General features: G+C 41.9%; 1 protein-coding gene across 2 annotated transcripts in view; it reads right to left on the reverse strand.

Annotated features, from left to right (window-relative positions):
* The window catches only part of sik3 (SIK family kinase 3), a 42,286-nt gene extending 28,708 nt beyond the window's left edge, over positions 1-13,578 (reverse strand). For both annotated transcript variants that reach the window (XM_033630809.2, XM_033630808.2), the window contains exon 1: positions 13,257-13,578. In XM_033630809.2, coding sequence (XP_033486700.1) covers positions 13,257-13,547 — 291 coding nt within the window. In that variant the 5' untranslated portion in view covers positions 13,548-13,578. The remainder of the gene's footprint in view (positions 1-13,256) is intronic.
* Between the last annotated feature and the right edge of the window lie 1,350 nt (positions 13,579-14,928).

Below are 14,928 nucleotides of genomic sequence, written 5' to 3' on the forward strand. Positions count from 1 at the left end.
TCATCAAGGATTCCTCCTCCTGGTTTAAGATCGTGAAGTGAGTGACCTCCTGTTGCCGGTCAGTCATGTAGTGTGAAAACCATGATGACTCCAAGACTCCCGATAACGAGACAGCAAGTTGTGTCGTGCGAACAGTTCAGAGATTTGAGGACTCTGATGGACGTATAGTGTAAACTTAGCTTTAGTAGCCTTGCAGTGTTTAGACTGCTTTGCATTAGCTTTCAATGACTCTGGAATTTTCCATCAAAAGATCTGGGTGTGCGCACACACACACACACACACACACACACATAAATACACACTCCTAAGAGGCCGGCTGCAATGAGATGAAGTGTCACATAGCCCCTCCGATCACAAGACAGTGACCTCAACACAGCACCATCCCAGAGCAGCTGGTGCCCAGCGGAGGAGTCTGAACCATTTACTGTACAACTCACAAACTGAGTCTCGCTTCACAACACACAACCAACAGCAGCAACAAAACAAGGGTTTAAAATAAGAGTTTAATATAACATATCAGTCTTAAAACATTCAGGAATGTAATGGGAAATCAAAAGGTGAACAACAAAAAACATGTGCTTCCCTTCAAGTGTTCATATGTGCTGGCGGTGTCACTACAGCTGAAGAAAACAGGGGTCATTTTCTTTCACTCAAACGTAGAGACAGATAGATAAGAGCTACTGGAGTTATCTGTTTGTTTGATACTTCTTTTGTGAAAAACGATTGGTTTAAGAATTTACCAATGTTCAGTGCTGTCTGAATCTCCACTAGGTGGCGGTACCAGAGAGACAGTCAACTCAGGTGCTTGTAGATTAGAAGGTCAGGGAACATGCGGTTGTGCATTAATTACCCGCTGATACATCGTGTGCCTTAGCTCCAACTGAAGGAGAGAGACAATGCCTCACCATGTCTGATACTGACAACAACAACAGCATGTAATCTTCAGACATAATACCTCCATGCCCTGAGCTGGTTAACAAAGCAGGCTGCCAGAGTTACTGTGGGACTCCTTTGTCCAGCGTTACAGAGCCGATGCTGATGACAAACCCACTGACATGACAAAGCCTGTATGCAAAAGGTGCGATGTATGTCTTGCAAAGGACGAAATACTTCGAACTTCGCTTAGCACCTCCACAGACTCCTTTGAGGAGTATAAAAACACAATTACAATATAATTACGTAAATAAGCTAGGTGGCTAGCCAGCTGGTTTTGCAACACTATGTGATCAACCGTTGTGGACATTATGTTTCTGATCTATTAGCTAACAAGTGTCGAATCAGTGTCGCTTCAGTTTCACGTATTGTTTTGGCACTGAGTATTGGTATCAATGTCAAAGTCTTGGTATTGTGACAACACTAATGGGCAAAATTATTTCATCATAGAGGTGCACACGATACACTGATATGTTCAGCCCCACCTGCCTCGCTCTGTTTATCAGACCACCAATGAGACAAAAATTAGCTAGTTAGCACACCCCGTAGTCCCTCCGCTTCACTGCTCACCACGAGAAGAGGAGTGAGGCAGGGAGAACTGCGAGGAGAGGATACACAACAACTACCAATAGAGCCAGCACAACAACAACAACAACAACAAAAAAGCGCCAGGGGTCACAGTGGGCTGCATCTAACCTGTGTAACAGCAGTAACAGAAAGTTTACTGATCTGGCAGGGGGTCTGTACTGACTGAATTTAAGTTGCTACAGACTGAAGGCCTGTATCCTCATACCATCCGCTTTTCTGCTCTCCTTTTGGCTTTGTTTTTCTTGAGACAGGTATGCCGTCACATTACTCACAGATAACCACAATAGAAGCGCACATTTTTTTCCACCTCCACATTGGAATTATTTTGATTCAGGCATTCTAGAAATCACTTTAAGTGTCGCTTTAAAAAGTCATGATACCCAATTTTTTCCTAACCCCTAACATATACTGATGACTGGTAAGACTGTGATTACTGGAAGCTTGTTAGGAGCTTATACAGAAGCTCATGTCCTCCTGTATAGTCATATAGGTGGACAGAAGAAAGCACTGGCTGGCTGTAGACTGCTGTATCAACACACTACCCTATAAGTAATACAACACATCTATAGTACAGAGCAACATGTACTGTGTGAAAAAACTTGTGTCACCAGTTTGCACTCAACACAATAAAAAAAGTGATGAAAATAGTGATGTTTTGGGGAAAACAATACACCAACTTATCAATCACTGTACCACCACATGTCTGATAAGGGCATGACCTATGCCGTGACGCTCAGTTCTAAGAAACCTGTTTACACAGCAAAGCACGTGGTGGCTTTTTAAAATCATGACTGTACACAAGTTATGTGCTTGAGCAAATAACACCTGTAATTCTTGAAAATGTCAGGCTAAGTAATGTGTCTTTTGAAATATGACAGTTGCCTTTGATAAAATAATGATCGCTGTACTGTTTGACTACACATGACAGGAAACCTCCAACACATTTCTGACTGACTCTGGTTCAACAGGCCATAAAGGAAAGGCACCAAAGTCTCTACTTTTAGCCTAACATTTATTTGCACTACTTTCAGGGTGGGCAGGTGGCAAATGACTATCATAAAAGAAGTAGATCCGACCAAGCAATCTGACTGGTCAACAATGCATTTAGAATGTGCACAAATTAGCATAACAGCATGCCTTGCTTATAACTAAAAACATTACTCCGCCATTTCCACGGCAACGTTGTAATTTTGGCACATACTGGACACACACACATGCTCTATCTGTGTTCATGTATATGGGCTGAAATCTAAAGAATATATAAGCACACTGGAAACCTTGAGGCTTTTTAGTAATCTAATTATTTTAGTTACTTGAGGAATTGTTTCATCACTAATTTCATTAGAATGAGATGACATACCATGACTAAACTTGACTGAACACAACTTGGATAAAACTTTAATACATGTCCTCGTCTGTAAACATGATTTCTGCCTGGGTCAGGTCAGACTGTGCTCCGCAATGAATAATCTCTCATAACTTAACAACATCATCAAAGTCTGTTTTATGTTATTGTTTTGATAAAGAAACGGCAGAAATCAAATACTGTGCCTTTAAAATCTGTACAGAAAATTCTTAACAAAGTTAAAATATTGTATTTATTTTGTATACACTGTCAGCTAATACAATTACAAAATGTTTTAAACTGTCTGTAGAAATGGTTTTTGACATGCTGCTGACCAGATTTAATATTTATTTTTCTAATTTGTTTTGACAATAAAGAATAGTTTAAACCACCGTTTACCGTATGGTTCTTCAAACTTCACTAAAAATTTACCTTTGAACATGAAAGACATAAAGATTTAGGTCTAAAATTATCTGAAATAACACAGCATTAAAAGTTAAATATATTACATCTGATGTTTGCATAGCTTTCAGCGTTCTTTAGGTCTCTCCGATATTCACTGTGAAAACATCCATCCATGACTCAACTATAATGAGGCTAATCCTAAACAGAGAATTGGGTCTATGGTGTAACGTCTACAGTGGGAGGCTGGGGCACACACACACACACACACACACACACACACACATACACACAAGAGTCGTGTGGTGTTATTACGTACGAGGTTAACCTTCATCAACAGGTGACACCGATTACAACACCCACAGGGGGTGTAATGCTCAGGCTTAACACATATCAGCATGGAGTTGGGAGTTCAACTTACACAAGCTCACATGGACCCACACACACCTGTTGAGCTCGAAAAGATAGCATCATGGCTATCTGTAAATCTAGTCTTGACAAGAGCTACCTAGAAGCTACTTGATATGAAGCTAAAATTGTGGCTCATGTGGGCGATATGGCTTAGAAATAATATCTTCATTTATCTAGGCTATGCTAAATTATGATATATAGCTCTATATTTTCCAATTTTCCCTGAAATAACAAAAGTGTTTGATTTTACCCTTTGTTACATATGATCATACCAATGTGATCATCACAATCATTATACAGCAGTGATATGTGTAACAAAGTCAAACGTACACAAAATTTGATTCAGTTGTTATTCGCTGACACGCTTTGACCTCCATGGTCGATATGTGAAACGTTGACATTCTGGGCCTCTTTACATCAACACAACGCAGACAACACCAGAACCCGCCGGTTACATACACACGCACCATAAAAAAAATGTGGGGGCTAGCTTGACGGTCTTTTTCAAAGTGGAGGCTGGCTCGACTGCAGTGTATTGCACTAGGCGGTGTTTTAAGTGATGGAACAGATTCGTGGTACTGCTGCATTTAGCAACAATCTTTTTGTGGCATAGTTTGCAGAGGATGATAGTCTGTTCCACATCTGCCCTCCTGAAACCAATCCCCCTCCAGGTGTTAGACCCACTCCGGGATCTTCCTCCATTTTGAATAGACGTGAACTCAGGGCGATGATTGATATTAAATTGGTGGGCGTGGTTGATCAGTTTGGGGCGTCTCTGTGAGTGTGTGACAGGGAGAGTGAACACATCCTGCTTTTAATGTATTAATAAATTACTAAAATGCACATGGGGTATCTCAATACGACGATATGGTCGTCTGCCATACTGCACAGAGACATTCAAGTATACCGTATACATTTGATGTATCGCTCAGCTCTATTCGTGTGTGTGTGTGTGTATTTGTATAAAGTCACAAAGACATCACAAAGTGTCATACAAACAAGAAGAGGCCACAGCAGGTCAGCACTATGACTGCATTATGTGCATGCACACACAGAGATGAAAGCGTACAGGCTGTATGAGTCAGCACAATGCCTTTCAGAGATGTTCTACTTGTGCATTGTGCACTTGTAAGAGTTTATGTGTGGAAATGACTCAGTTGAGTGTGTCAGGCTGAAAGTACAAGACTGGGGACACGCTACAGTGTGGAAAAACTGGACATCACACATTAATCTGCCATTTGCAGGGTTTTTTTCTTGCGTAGCAGAGCTCACACTTTATGGCAAGTAAATTCTGAGGGGCAAGAAAACCTTAGATTAACTAGTATTTGGCATCTACATGCATTAGTGCCATTGAAACACCACAACCTAATTACCATTTTATTTACAAGGCAAACAAACAAATTCTATATGGTATTTTAGAGCATGAACAATACTTTCAAAGAATACTGATGATGACAATCGCAGGCCAAAAGCAGTTATAAAAAAAAACCAAACTGCAGTTGCTGCATGACACACCATAGCCCCAGCCTAGCTGACCAACTGCTACTGCACGGTCCACATTCCCGTCTTGACAGTGATTGTTGATTAGTGCTTCCAAAAAAGAATCCAGCCGGTCAAGTTTGGGACTGGCTTCACCATGGAACAAACATATCTCTCTATATGGACATCAATAAAGAGTGATAAATATCTTCTTTAGGAAATGCTACAATGCCTTTGTATTGGTATTAAAATCGGGATTCTGAAATCTTCACCACATAAAGTTAGAATCTATTAAGACTTATTTATTGTTACCTTCCAATCTCTCAAGAACACAACATGTAGTACAACAAAGAACAAACTTAAATATGTGAATTGAATTTGCTCTACACTTTCTCTGTTGCTTTACTTGAACTGTACTTTAACCTCACTAGCTATAGCGGGCCTTCTGTCCATTAGCCCTCCACCATCATATCATACCATCTCTGCCTGTCCACTGCGGACAAGCCATGGTAGAGCGGCAACCATCTGTCGATTAATCAGTTGGTCGATTGAAAGAAAATGAATGGACACTATTTCAATAATCTATTAATTGTCATTTTTCATGCCGACATGTCAAACAGTCATGGTTCTAGCATTCCAAATGTGAGGATTTGGTGCTTTTTTTTGTCATGTATTTAGTAAATTAAATATCTTTGGGCTTTGGACTTGACAAAGTTAAGATCAGACAAATCAGAACATGCCATTTTGGGCTGTAGAGAATTCTGATTTGGGGGGGGGGGGTTCCATTAATTTTTAATAGACCTTAGACTAAATGATTATTTGAGAAAATAATCAGCAGATAAATCAATAATGAAAATGAGCATTTTATTCTAATTTGCCGCCCTGGTGAACAGTAGGGGTGGGTGATATAACTAGGCCTGTACCGGACTCAGAATTACAATCAGATGTAGCCGTTTCAGCCCATTCAGTGTGACAGCTGCATTCATGTTGTATAGTTAACAAGCTAACTAAGCTAATGTCAGATTGCAAAATTCCAACAACAATTTTTGCTGACATCGAATATCAAACGAAAGCCAGAGACTATGTCGTATTAAGTATCTGTGAGCTGTAAATTCACCACATGGAAACAGGAGAGACAATAATGTTATGGTGAAGACTTGTGGTAGAAAAGTGATCTTCCTCTGTGCTGCTGCATCACATCTGTACCAAGAAGTCGCATGAAAGTCAAAAGTGCTAACTCGGCAGAAAAATCTGGGGCCAAAACGTCTTCAAAAGTAAAGTGCACACAGCACACTAACCAGCGGGGAAAAAAAGACTGCTCGACTTGAAGCAATCTCAGTCAAATGCAGGGTCTCTAACAATTCAAATCCCTGACTTTCAAGGGGCAGCCCTACATATAACTATATGTAGTATGAGGAAATATAACACGCCATTTCAGCTATCACTCTCAATATTTTGGGGATTTTGCATTTCAGTATCTAAGTACTATGATTTATTTTACTGAATTAGACAAACAACCTCTCTGGTTACCTTATCCATTATCAATTTCAAGTGATTTTCCAGCATATGTACTATCACCACATATTGTTGTCAGGACATAAAGTTACATATACCTTGATAGGGGATAGTATCCATGCTGACCACTCTTAAGCTACATTCAAACTGTGGGCGAAAGCAGCCCAAATCTGTTTTGTTTTTGTTTTTTCATAACAGCATGACCAGCACAAATTAAAATGAATCTGATCATTTCAATTTTGATTTGAGCCACTTTGATATGTGGTCCCAAATTCAGGTCTGACTGTGCCATGTGACCACAGTCTGAACAGTCAAATCGGAATTAATGGAAGTTTTACCTCATTCTAGATAGACATTTGTTACAAGGCTGGAGACACTTGGTCGATACAAACATGGAAGATAGCTGCAATGGACAGATGTAGCTAAAAATGGTCCTTGACATCCTGAAATTTTGTGTAAAATCAGTTTGGGTGAAGCCATTCACATCACAGTCCTACTGACTCTGCATCTACACAAACAACCGTTCAGAAGTAGCAGCCATAGCTCCACAAAAAGCTGGCTGTCTTTCTCTGATCTGAGAATCATCAACTTATTCTCTAACTGCAAATGCTGTCTTTAGCATCCTTCATGTTTACATTTGCACAGTATGATGTGTTTGACAACTTTGAAATCATTCCTTTGCACACGCAGGTCAGTTCAGGGCAGTTACCAGTTCACACACAAGGTAACAGTCAAACAATCAAAGAAAATCAGACCGGAGCAATAACTCCGAATTGAGCACAAACACTTGGGAGTCTTAACGTAGCCTTAGTGCGCAGACCATTTAAAAACACTCTGGAAGGCATATATTTGAAGCAGCTGCATCAACCAAAGACCTAATGTCTATCACAACTGTGGTTTCTGGCTGGAGGAAATGGCATCAGTGGAGCTACAACCCTCTTCACTAAGCATTCAACTCAGTGGCAAAGAGAAGCCAAGGACCCAGCTCGTCTGAGACATCAAGGTGGGAAACCCAAGCGCACCTGACGAATTCTGTTCCATCCAGCTTGCAGCTTTCGCAAACAAAAACACATAATACACACGCTGTCTCCATGACAGATGATGGGCTCAACCAATGGCAAGTCAGTTCCATTCAGAACTGGTGGCTGGAGGCTGGAACCACCATCATCGCTATGGAAACCAGTAAGACTTCAATGGCGAGACCTTTCTCCAAGTAGGAGCCTTGGCAACACACAGTCGCCTCTGACAACAAGCAGTGCTGGGGATGATGATGGCACGGGCACGGAGTTGTGATTCTTAAGTGCCATGTACGTTTAGAACATGGTGAGAGGAGGGAGGGGAGGGGGTCGCATGCACAAACACAAACATACACAGAAACTGCTGGCATCAGTGTGAGGCATAATCACAGGTGCTGATATGGTTCATGAGGAACAACATCATAATGACAAAGCCTACACCATCCTCCCTCATGTCATGTAACAGACACACACACACACACACACACACACACACACACACACACACACACACACACACACAGTCTGGGCTGTGCTCTCCTCTTTTGAAGCCGGCTGGCTGCGGAATCACACTACTAAGAATGTAGCAGAATCTGACTAGAGGGCAGGAAGATAAGTCAAGCAGAAACACAGCCTTTGTCACATTATCCACCCAAATGAAATCACATTTGAGTGTGCGTATGTGTGTCTTTGAGAAACAGAGAGGGGATGCTGTATGTTAGAGAGCTGTGCGTGAGTGTGTGAGTGTGACTGAGGGAGTGAGTGAAATTGTTACACAGTACATTAGGCCTGTTACCTAACGCTTGCCTTCCTGCCTGCCCTTTTCCTCCTGCTCATCCTTCTCTTGCCTAAAAAACACTGGCGAGGAAAGAGGGAGAAGACAGGAAAAGGAGGAAAGAAGAGTGGGGGGAATAAACGCCTGCCTCCCCGCGGATAGACAGACAAACAGACGGGTCAGGACGTGACGCACAGTGCCATCTTTTACCCATCTCGCTCACCTTTCCATGAGGACAACTAGAGAGGGTTTCTCAAAGTGCGTCTTTACTTGATCCTTTGTGGGGTCATACAAGGGCACCTGACCATACCACCTTTGTCGAAAGCTATTACACACAAGTATACACGCACAAACATGCAATTTAGTGAGCTTATCACACATGATAAACACGAACAAGGAAAAGACTGAGTTAAAATATCAACTCAAATATGAAACTGGCGTACAAGTGCACTGCGAAAAGCAAACAGTTACATACTGTTGAGATAACTAAGGAGGGCACTAACAGTCAACTATGTGACTGACAGTAACATCCTGATAATCATCTTACTGATGTAATCTATCATGACAGAAGAATGAAAACAAATGTATTACTGCTTAATATAGACACAGTTACATAATACAGACAAGATTACGGTCTTTATGTTGTTTACTGTTATTATGAAATGAATACTTTAAGCTTCCTTTTTCTAATTGATCAGATTCAATAAGAAATCTTTAAATAAAACTCTAGACTCTTGTGATCACCAATCATCATGTAATTATTAATCTGCAGTGACAGAGCCATGTTTGCTCCTGCCCTGCAGTTATTTAATCTGCTGCAAAGGGAAATCTGCAATATTAGCACTGACTATTTACCTAGTGGCCAATCAGGACTGAATAGGTTCCGTTTGCCTACACCTGACTAGTAGTGATTTTCAGTGACTCATATCAATTAATTGTGCACAGAAAAAAATTCCATTCAATGGCTGATAGGCTAGTTGCTGTGCAGTTGTGTGTAAGAGCGGTGCAAATATGCCATCTGTTATGGAAGGTGGCTACAGGATGTGAAATATCATCTCAAGAGAAGCCCACTTAACACGAGGTGACTACAGGCCTGATTAATAGTCTTTCAAATTGTGGGTTGGGGCCGACCTGTTCCAGATCCTCGGTCAACAGGAAAATAATTCTTTCAACAACTTGGCTACCTTTGTGAAGATGCAACTTGTGTATGAACACTTCTTTGCAGACTAATTCCTACATAACATTCCCACAAATTTCATAACATTTGAGTGTGTTTTTTGAAATTGTGCTGGAAACTCAGTAGGCATCTGAGTGGGGCACATTAACAACACTTGCTTTGACTAGGTTGCAACAACTATAGTCTATAGTCAAGAAAGATTAGTTGGCCAACTTTAAAAGCAAACTGCAAGAATTTCGTTATCTCTTTAAAAATGTTTGTAGTACATTAAGTGAAAATGCAGATGTATGTAAGGATTTACTGTTTGTCTCAGTTATATACAGTATCATTATAAATTACCTGTTTTGTCCAGTGATCTGATAAAGAAAGCAATTCGAGGATATCAATTTGGGCTTTGAGAATTGTGATGTGTATTTTGAGTTAAGTCAGCATGCATCTCATTCACTAATACTTATCATCATGTGTTGATATTAATCATTGGCAATGTTGTCACACCGTATACACCATGTCAAACAATAGATTATTTTACAGTGATAACATAAAATAAGATAACATGTTCATGTGCTGACATTTTTCACACTGCTTGGTGTCAACTAAGGCTACTACCTCATTTTTGCAAAACCAAAAATGAAAATGACAGAGAGCAAATCGGCCATTAATGCTACAGCTATAATTGGGGAAAAAATCAAAAAGATCAAAAACAATGATAGTTTGGTCATAGTCAATTGAGTTCCAGTAAGTATGAGAGCTACACCTGAAACAAGTGTTAACTGTTCACAGTGTAACCCTGAGCTAATAGAGAACTTATGCCCTTTGTTGAAAGGTCATGTCCAGCAATAAAGTTCATGGAGAGAGTTAACACTGAAATCAACATTTATCAAGACCGCAGCAACGTGTGACCCGACTGCCTCTAGCATAGCGTTTCTGTGAGTGTATCAAAACTCCAGTTGTGACTTCCACTGCACTGGCTGGCCTTTGTCAAGAAGAGGAGATGAACTTTCACTTTTACAACATCCATGTGCAGCACACTGTCATCAAAGGTTTGTGTTGTGTGACTACCTCCGTGTTAGCGAGTGTACACACCAACCGCCTCCGTGCTATAAAAATTTGCAAAATACCCGGTTGAAATGGTGGCGTGTATTAAGGAAGTAAAGTTTAAACAAATTGCCCGTTGAATGTTTTAGGTTTAACAAAACAGAGAGTAAATGAGGCATAGACAGGCACCAGCTCTTTCCCTCCTAGGCTACCAAATATAAATAACCAGGTCTGCTTCAGTGTGACTGCACTGCAGGATATCATCCAGCTCCATCGAACAAGTTGTTAGGCTATTTTTGACTAGTCAGCGTTTCTCATTGGATCGTTATGAAACCTAGGCCATAAAACAAGGCTCCAAAAGCACATTTCATCTGACTGATCATCATATCCATATTCATGATATCCACAGGCATGTAAAAGCACACTCCTATTCTTCTGATATTCATGAGCAACTGGGGGTGCTGAAACCCCTGTGCAGGCTGGTGAAAATCATGAGCTGACTGGACCGTCTGTGACCACCATCAACAGACAGCAAACAAGGGCTCTCTTTCATTCTGCCAGTCCGTGGTCCACTGTCATTTTGTCCTCTGCCTGTCTCTCACACTCAGTCAGACAGCCAGACACAGCCACACACACACATCCAGGCAAGCATAAACAGGCTCACACACAAGGAGTAAAGCTCAATAACCAGCTCATCAATCTCTCACTATAACGTTGCTACTGTCTTTGCTCTCGTAACAGATTGAACACACTGTTCCTCTACCTATTAGTCTGTGAATTACATTATAGTCTCCTGCAGCATTGAAAAACACTACATGGCACTTACTGAACCAAGTTTATTTTGGCCTCGTGAAACTAAATGGAAGGTTCCCTAGGCTGTGTGGCGCAAAGCGCCCAAATGACTCGTGTCTGCCCGACTGTGTGTATGTCAACAAGGGCATAGAGGTAAAGCTGTGCACTCAGCTGACTTGACACACCTTCATTTGTGCCTTTAGAGTTAAAGGCTCTTCATCAGGTAAAAAAAAAAAAAAACTATTATGTGGCAGGAGCTGACTGTAAGCGTAGCCTTCAGCTACCCGTATTTGTTATGACTGTTCAACTGAACATTTATTATAAGGGATGTGCATACTGATCACAATAGTCATATGATCAGAGGTAGGATTCCCATGTCATCAAATTGAAAGTATGGTCCTGAGTAGAGGCTCTCAAACTGACTGGAAATCAAGTGTCTTGTAGCAGAAATCTTACTGATGCTGCCGATTTGTGATTCATTATTGGCCCCTATGGACTTTCACTACCATGCCAGACAAGACGATACAGCCAACATATCAGGAATGACAACAAACGGCTCACAGGCAAATAAAGCCTTGAAACATCGAGGCACGTGTTTCAATAGGTCAGCACAACGGGAAAACACTACTTGGAATATATGAGTAATCACTTCTACTTGTGTTCCCCCCAGATTTCCCCTATCAATCATAAAGGTCCAAACCTATTGTTTGCCGTACAGTGTTCACGTAACAAGTCAAGTGTCACCACCAGTTATGGATTTGTAACACAATGCAACACATCTCCTCATAAAGAATGATAGAGTTTTGTATAAATACCATTTGTTGATAATGTCTGCTGGTGAAAGTGTCCATCATCCAGTATACTGTTACTGGGCGCCCACTCAATGCAACATCATCTACTTACACTCAAAGCGTGTGGTGGCAGCTTTGAAACCACTAATTTTGCCATGTCAGTGTTTTCTTGTCCTCAAAGCTTCATGGAAATGTCATCTACCTATTAACTGGGCTATCTTAACATCAAAAAATTGGTACATTACAACGCTTTATACATAAATGATAGACAGGTTACGTTACTCCACGACAAATGGATATATCATAAAGACGTGAGAAACTTTCCTAACACTAAATTATACAAGCAAACCCATCCTCAGTCAACCTAGATGGATTAAAACAGCTAACAAGAACGTTACAGTCTCTGCCTCTGCCATAGTTGGCTTTAACCACTTTTCAGTGATACTTTTAATTTCACAGAGAGCTATAATACTTGGACAACCTACGTCTATCAACTTGGGAAGTTCGTTGTTAATTTAAAGTTATACAGACGAGTGCTACACACTTTCAACCTTGTGTGTTGGCATGTCTAAAAGATATCTGCATCTAGCCGAACAGCTAATTAGCTTGTAAGCTAAGCTAGCTACTACAGTCGAAACGTTCAGTGTCTCTTTTTCATCTTCGTCAATACCCTTCTCTCCGTCCTCTGCGCTTTGCCACACATTAACGTTAACCTCAGGCCTTTCTAGCTTCCCTCAAAAACACTACCGGTAAATGTACGTTAAATCCGATTTATCTTGAGGTAAATGTGTTTGTATCCAGTAGTTGGAGGTGATGCGCCGTGTCGAGCGGACCCCCCCAGCACCGAGCAGCGGTGTCACCAAAGCGGGCTGGCCGTTGTGTCTCCAGAGCCTGAAGGCCCCAGCGTCAACCCGAGTACATGGCCGAAAAGGCTTGAAATTAAACAATGACAACTTGTGATTGTTCGCCGCTAACGCTCGGACATCAGCCGTCTTACCTTCGCTTTGGTAATGATGTGTGTGGCTAGTTTAACAACCGCGAAATTTCCTTTGCCGATGGTCCGCTCGATTTCGTAGTGGCCCACTCGGGCTGGGGGGGGCCTGGTGGCCGAAGTGTGGCCAGGATTGGTGATGCACCCGGTGGCCGTGCTGGGACGGCTGGAGTGGCTGATCCCGGAGGATGGCTGGGCTCGGTTCTGGGAGCCCATGCCTGCGTGGGTCGGTCGGGCAGAGTGCGTAATCCCGGCCGCAGCGGACCCAGCAGCACCTCCGCTTGACACGGCCGCCATCTTCTCGCCTCTCTGCGGTAACAACAAGCAGCCTTGCGCAGCGCGCATCACGGGCACGCCCCCGCCCTGCGTCATTTTACGTGAACGCTCCTCCGCAGCGCCCTCTCTAGGTTGTAGCCATGGCAACGATCGGCGTAACAAATGACTTCATCCACAGAAACGTATTGTGGTTGCCTTGGCGACAAAGAAGTGCGCATTATCACACTGGTTCCCATGATTCAGTGATTCTTTGCAAACTGCTGCACCATGTATGAGCAGTCGGGTCCATGAAGCTTTAAAGGCATATACCTCTTTAACACTGCAATGTCAGATTTAAATCACCCAGTAGATAAAAGCAGACATTATCAAGAAGCTATATTACACTCCATCATCACTCAGTCCACAAAGAAATGCCTACACTAGTCTATACAGCGGTCGATTCTGCCAGACAAATCATGGGCATTTATGATGCTCGTGCACACCCTGCTCTTATGAGTCAAAGCTTAATATTTCCATTTACTAAAATGCTACCTACATCCTTAATGTACCCACATACTGCTTTCAAAAAGCGTCCATCTCATTGGTACATGTCACTATGTGTGCTGAAATGTGGCCCAAAGGTTCTCAACCAGTTATTTATTTTATTTTGGATATTGGACAGATATCAGTGCCGTTTCAATGACACAATATCAATGTTTTTCCCCAAGAGGCCCACCTTCAGGCTGACTACTACTATTGGTGTACATCATGATTTAAAAACGTACTAAATAGGGTCTCACTTACTTTGATTGCTGATGCGTTACACTTATTTTTAATATTTAAATATTTTGATAGAAAATAATGACAGTTTTCTTTTCAGTAGCCTCCATGAAATATGACCCAGTGACTCCAAATCAATACCAGAAACTACTAATACACTGGAGACATAGGACACACCTCTTCTTGGCAGAAATCGGTGCTTCCTAAATCTAATACAACTGTAACTCTATTACACTCTAATCACCAGGTTGTAGACAGCACCACCCCATGGCAGAGAGGAGTTTCTGCATCCTCTTACTCAAAACTGGATTACCAAAGCAAAGCAGGTATCTGCCCTCAGTCCAAGGACCCCAGGGCCCCAGGAAAATCAGGTTCACCATCCTCTAGTTGGCTTGAGTGAATCTGATTGTCTGGAATTTTATTTTGGTGTATGTAATATGTAATCCAGAGGGAGCTCAGTGGAGAGCTGCTGCTCCTTTGCATTGAAAGGGGTCAGTTGAGGTGGTTTGGCATCTGATCAGGATGCCTCCTGGAGAGGTGTTTAGAGGTGTTCTGGGCATGTCTCACTGGTTGGAGGCACCGGGGCAGACCCAGGACACGCTGGAGCGACTACATATCTCCTTTGGCCTGGGGAGGCCTCGGG

Source organism: Epinephelus lanceolatus, chromosome 4 (genome assembly GCF_041903045.1).
Source record: "Epinephelus lanceolatus isolate andai-2023 chromosome 4, ASM4190304v1, whole genome shotgun sequence".
NCBI lineage: Eukaryota > Metazoa > Chordata > Actinopteri > Perciformes > Serranidae > Epinephelus > Epinephelus lanceolatus.